Here is a 6,896-nt window from a genome sequence, read left to right as displayed (position 1 = left end):
TCAAAGACGGCTAGGGAATTTCTTCAAATTTGGCAAAAAAAAGGCCCCCTGGACTCAACAATGAACTGATCAGATTTTGGTGCTCATAGGTCAAAGGTCAGTGTCACTCACTGTGACTTTGTCCCATTCTTGTGAGCACAGTATCTCAAGAACACCTTGATATCCTCAAATTTTGCACAAACGTGCACTTGGACTCAACAATAAATGGATTAGAATTTAGCAGTTGAAGGTCAAAGTCACTGTGACCTTGCATCCGTCTCACTCTCATGAACACAAAATTGCAAGAAGGCCCTGGGGGAGTTTCCTCAAATTGGCACAAACGTCCAATTAGACTCAGAAATGGACTGATTAGAGTTTGGTCGTCAAAGGTCAACAGTCATTGTGACCTCACAAAACATGTTTTTGGTCATAACTCAAGAAATCATACACGAATCATGACAAAATGTTTAATAGTATAAAATGATGAAGTAATGACATTCAAAAGGTTAAAGATCAACTGCACTGTGACATTATAATATTCTATAATATCATAAAAGACTTTTCTGGCCATTATTCAATGTCATATCCCAGGAAAAGAAGTGGTGACATTTGGTCGGATACTGAATTGGTGACACAAATCTTGGGTGCCCTTCTTCAAACTGTGCTGATTGTATAGATCTTCTGTGCTGCTGGGGTGGGGGTGTGTGTATGTGTGAAGCATCCATGTTTTCACAGACATGGAAGTAAACTGTAAGAGAAACTTGAGTGGTGCACACAGGCATACAACCACAAGACAGTAGTTCTAGTTTTTATAGTGTAGACTACAATGTTTCCCTGGCAGACAAGAGGGAATAAATAACAACAAAAAGAAACTGAAAAACAATATAAAAACACTTGAACTGCCCAGAATTTCAAAATCGATGCATTCCTATAATTTATCTATCTCTTAATTTCTTTTTGTCAGAGTCAGTCAGCTCTTCTGAAAGTCTACATTTGTGATGTTCCAAATCTTTAAATCTACTACTGAACCTATTACTGTCCTTTTACTTTTATGTCCACTTACCTGTTGGCAAAAATGTAGCCTAGATTTACCTTAGTCACGCCGATAACCACATTGCTACATAAAACCTACCTCTGCACGGGACCACATATATACTACTTACTTTTACACTTACACCTGTAATGCTTGATAAGGAAAGAGATTATTTGTCTAAAAATCAGTTTTAAATTTGGTTTAAAAAAAAAAGAAGAAATAAATAAAAATAAATATACATACACACACACACACACACACACACACACATATATATATATATATATCTTTAAGTTTAAGTTTCTGATACCTGTAGACACCCTAGATACCTCTGAGGACTTAACTCAGGTTGTGTCTAGGGGCATGGTCTCTGTATTACATACACAGTCTCATTTGGTCAAAGAGCACACTCTACTGAAGAATTTCAACAGAATATATCCAGGGAAAAAAGGAAAGTGCAGAGGCTACCAATCGACCTTGAAACAGAGATAACTTGTAACAGATGGTCAGCACAAACAAGCATGTGTGTGTGAGGTATAGGAGGCATCGATCAGTAAGTTCAGAAGGTCACTGAGCAAATGGAAGGGCTGAAAGGGACAAGGGCTTAAAGGCAGGTGGGTAAATAGAGAAATCTCATATCTTGGTTGACATGTGAGAAAGAAAAACATTTGTTCATTTTGTCAGTTTGATACTGTACCCTGGCGGTATTACATGTGTCAGACTAACTCAGGAAATAGTCGAGGATGAGTAATTGCATATGTAATTTGGCTCTAAGAGATTAAAGATATGCGTACAGTTCTAAAGGCTAATATTATATCTGCACAGTCAGACGTCAGTGGGAATATAAAAGTCTTCAGTGGACTAGCTGTGTTAAATCCAACTGGCAGCCGATGGAAAGATGCTAAAATTTGGGATAAAGAGCCTCTTGTATCGCACTAGTGAAAATCCAGTAGCTGTAATATTTTCAGCAGTGCAACCTCCACGCAAGAGTTGCATCAGAAATTCAGGATTTTGAACCCGGTGTTCAGGTGTTAGAAATTCTTTATAAAGTGTCTCACGCAAAGTAAAGTGACACCGCACAGACAAGCAACAAATTCATTGTTCAGCTACTGTTGAAGATGGTGCGGGGGTGTTTAAAGCCTTGTTAAAACTGTATCGCCAGGCCTGATGTGAAATACTGTGATGTCTCGCACCCACATGAGAAAGAAGGGAGAAGGGGATATGGAGATTTGACAAATAAAAATAAATCATATACAGAGGGCTTTATGTCTCTAGAGCTTTAAGGTTTGAATTGTCTTGCTTTTGGTAAAACAGCCTGCCCTCTTTGTCGGGAACAATACTTACAGCTGTGTTGTTACCGAGGAGATTGAGTGAATAAATACCGGTTGGGTTCTTTATTTAAATCCAAGTAAAGCCACCAGCTAGCTAAATATATTCACTCATAGATCCTCTCCATGAGCCCTGCAAGTCTCCCAAAGCCAAAGATCTGAGGAGGTTTGTTGTTGTAGCCTGCAGCTATGCATCGATCTATCAGAAACTTCACTGGTCCAGTTAATCACCTTATTCCTAGAGAGAGACAGGGAGAAACAACAAGCCAGAGGCGAGAAAAGGTCCTGCTTTTTGTTTGAGTAATTCATTTTAATTGTTGGGTTTCAGTGCTTGAAGATTAATTAATGTCTGATATTTGCCGAAATTGGGTTTATTGTTTTTGTTTTGTTATTGTAATTGATGTAGTCATGTACAAAATTGACTCTGAGTTGACGGAGGGAGGAAAAGAGGATGAGAGGAAAGAAGGGAGGGGAGGAAAGGCTTCACTGACAAACTTAATCACCCCATTCTCTCACTGAAAGGAGGGGAAGTATGAATAGACATAAAGGAGTGAACGGAGGCCGGGGCGAGGAGAGAGGGCAGGGAGGAAACAAGGAAAGGAGGGGATAAAGGAAGAGAAGACAGACAGCTTTTTACTCATTTTAATAACATGAAAAAAAATTCTGCTAGATGAATGAGAGGGGAAGAGAAAAAGAGCAGATTGAGGGAAGAAAAGTTGGGGTCAGGAGAGTGAAGGTTTAAGTGGGCGAAAGAATATAGCTGGAAAGTGTTTTCAAGTTGTATTGATTATTACAGTCTGTGATTTATCCTGTGCTTTTATTCCCTGTAAAGTACTTAACTAACCTTGTTTATATATAGCCTTGTTGAAAAGTTTGTCTATATAAAGAATATAATGTTACTATTATTATTTGCCCCAGTATTCAGTCAGTTGTGATCATCATTGTGTCATACCCAGCTCACATGGACTTAGAAGAACCAAACAACCTTTGAGACACTTAACTTTATTTAGACTTTTTATTTAATGCTAAAAATATTTTCTTCTTGGGAAAAAAGAGGTAATTAAGGAGTGTTCTGTTTTTGGATGACTTGTTTAGTTAATAGAGTGAATCTTGAGTTGTAAACAAATAGTGAGAATCCATATCACGAGAGTTAATTGTGAAAGAGCTAGCATGAGGGACTGACTTACACAACTCTTGGATGTTAATTCTTTCTAATTAAATATTTTCACAATCTTACGCTTCAAAAGATTTACAAAATAAAAGCCACTCTTGACTTGCAAAATTATTCATTTATATAGACAAACAACAATTGTAATTCATGGAACAATTCAAAGGGGATCAAAAAATTGTGTGTCTCACTCCATTACCTGCCTACCTTTATATATTTTGTGACATAAGGTCCCATGGTGATCCACTGAAAGAGGAAGGACTTTGCCTCTCTATGGTAGTCAATATCCAGATTATAGTAGTGAATAAAAAAGTGCATATCGAGTATAAATAATTTTATCGAAAATGTATTACTGCTACACCTTTTGCACAATTGTATGTACATTTTGCAACACACACCTGGTGTTATGTGCGTTTGTAGAGACTTCATAAATTGAATAAACTATTAAAGGAGCATTAAAAGCAGATCTCTGTCTATTCATTCATCTTCACTGTCTATCATGAATTTATCAAACAGCCTCTCATGTGCCACTTAACATGAACATGATCCAACAAGACACACACCCACTGACATCCATCATTATGTTTGTCATATACATGCTTATGTGTGACAAACAAAATGATTATATTACAATCTTTCATACTGTGGAAACATGCTGGTAAAATAACGTATGTCTGCAAAACAAGAGAGCAAAGTTACCCATGTTCTGCATTCTTTAATTATTGGCTTTGGAGTTTAATCAAACCAGCAGTAAACCTGTGCTCATAATTCTAACTGAATATATTAATATAACTTTCGGTTTCTGTGTATGTGTATTGACAGGTGTCTGACAAGCCCAAAGCCAGAGGCACAGCCTTGAGGTAAGACAAATGGCCACACTCTGTGCTGTAACACTGTGATTTATTTATCTCAGTAGTACATCTATTGTGTTACAACCAAATGGAGCAGAGATGTTCACATTTTGCATATAAAGGCTTGTTAGATGTGGATTGTTCCATGTCGTTTTGACTGGGAGAAATTAAAGTGTAATCTACGTGTAGTGTGCATTTGGACGTTTAGCTAAAGCATCACCCTTCCACTGTGTATTATCTGGTGGGCAGTGTGTCTTTGGCAGAGTATATAAAGTCAGCGTATGACTTTCAGTATCAACCAAACAACAAGCTATAAATAAATGCTCTTTGCCCTGAAACATACAATTGAGGCAGCCGTGGTCAGTGTTGGATGACTCTCTGTAGCTGTTGTTGGAAGCGTTGTTAAGGTCAAAGATGTTACTGTGACTGTGGATATCACTTTAAAATCTAAAAGATGAAGAGGCGAGGTTACTGGATGCTGTTTAAGTGTTTGAGTGTGGATCAAAGATTCTGTCCAGGATTAGTAATGTCTGAAGGTTATTGCAAATACAACCACTATTAAGCTTTCTGGAGGTGTAGTGGCTCTAATTCACTGAAACATCTGTGATGGCAGGTGCCCACTTGATAACCCCAGTCAGTAACCTGCACTCACATCCTCAGCTCTGTACTGTTTGAAATTAGGCAGCAGATGTCCTCTATACTCACTATTTGTAGGTTAGTGCATAAATCTCTACACATCGGAGCCAGGCTTCTGCACACTCACTTGGGATTATTGTTGAGACATCAAATCCTGTGTGTTGTTATACATAGATACATGCATAATGATAGAAGGTCAGTTAGTGAGATTTCCTCAGCCTTTCTTTCACTAAACGTAGTCTCATTATGGCTTAACACAAATTAAACATGTGACATTGATCCAAAAACAGAGCATATGGTGAACATATGGGTGAATATCAAATAAAAAGCTTTGCCCTGGTAGTAATATTGGATGTTTATTAAACGTGTTTAAAAGTATGTGGAACCCTCCTCTTTAACATTGCTTTGAGATAAAACATTGTAATTAGGTACAATTTTGAGGTACTTAAATGAGTATTTCCATTGAAGGCTGCTTTCTTCATTTACTTCTGTACATTTCAGAGAGAAATATTTACATTTTTGGTATGTGACAGCGACAGTTACAAGTTACAATTTTGATATACAAAACATGCAAACCCCTGCGCAAAATATGCATTTTTATGGATTTAGCAGCCCAACTAAGTCAGGGTAAATGCAGCACGAAATTAATTGCTGCTTCTTTAAGGAACACTTAACCCCTAAAATGATCATTTGTATACCAGTTACTCACCCCGAGTCACAAGTCAGTCAGTTTGGGAAGAAAACTTTGTTTTTCCACATGCCTCCACTGTGAGCTGAGAATTACAAAAAATGCAAACATTCTTGATGAATTAAAGGAATAGGTGACGTTTTTGGATTTATCATTGACCGTGGAGGCAGGCAAGTTTTTGTTTTTATGAATTCAAGGTAACACGGGCTGAGTAACTGATACACAAATGGTGATTTAGGGATTGAAATATTCCTTTAAGCTTCATAAAGGGAAAAAAACTGAGACAAAGGTTGCAAATCCACAGCAGTGTAAGGGTATTTTATTCTAGAGTTTAAAATCCAAATGTTACCATAAAGACTCGATTTGACGGTGAATATAAAATAATAGACCCCATCTGATGATCACTGGCAGAAAATAGCAGAGAATATTTAAGCAGTTCAGGGTCAATGAAAGGATCATTCTCCTGCATTTCTCATTTCAAAGTGGAATGGGAGGCAGAAGACTCTTTGTCCTTGTCAATCATCCCAGCAGGGGGACTGGAGTAACTGTGGTGCATGTTGGAAGAGTTTCTTTTGTTGTATTGGTTGGAATGTCCTCACTTCATTACCCAGAATCCATATACTGTGATGTCAGTACAGGCTTAGCGAATGATGAAAAAAATAAATCTTGATTGTGATGATTCAGCCATCTCTTAAAAGGAAGTAGTGCTTGTTTGTTGGTGTTTCATTGTGAGTCTACCAGAATCTTATTTAAGCAAAAGTTCTGTTGCTGCTCCCAGTTTAATTTAGCCTAAGGTAAAAGGCTGGAGACAATGTACACGAATGATTGTCCATGATGAGGTGAGGTGATGAAGTCCATTTCCATTTTCCACAGTTACATCCTTTGTGGGCTTCCCATTGTGATACACTATTGTCTTCATGTAACATCTTGGGGGAACATGTCACCTAATTAATCATTAGAAAAAAAATCTTAGTTGCATTTGTAACATCACAGAACATGGGAGAAAATTCATGTAAACAGCTGATTTTGGCACGAAGATCCATTTTTCATAAGTTGATCTTTTGCTTGGAATGTGTTGTAAAGCTCAGTCTGGTGCATAAGAATATAAGAATCTTTTATAAATGAGGCTCGTTGTGTTCACAGTCTGAAGGCATTAGTATGCAAGTCTGGTGTGTGTGTGTGTGTGTGTGTGTGTGTGTGTGTGTGTGTGTGT

The 6,896-nt window shown here is 37.7% G+C and overlaps 1 protein-coding gene across 1 annotated transcript in view; it reads left to right on the top strand.

Annotated features, from left to right (window-relative positions):
* Nucleotides 1-6,896, top strand: part of aff2 (AF4/FMR2 family, member 2) — a 225,209-nt gene that overhangs the window by 159,614 nt on the left and 58,699 nt on the right. The window contains exon 10 of the mRNA XM_050043221.1: nucleotides 4,331-4,368. Coding sequence (XP_049899178.1) covers nucleotides 4,331-4,368 — 38 coding nt within the window. The remainder of the gene's footprint in view (nucleotides 1-4,330; nucleotides 4,369-6,896) is intronic.

This window comes from Epinephelus moara, chromosome 4 (assembly GCF_006386435.1).
Source record: "Epinephelus moara isolate mb chromosome 4, YSFRI_EMoa_1.0, whole genome shotgun sequence".
Lineage (NCBI taxonomy): Eukaryota > Metazoa > Chordata > Actinopteri > Perciformes > Serranidae > Epinephelus > Epinephelus moara.
The sequence above is the reverse complement of the archived record's forward strand: the minus strand, read 5'-3'. Positions and strand labels throughout refer to the sequence as shown.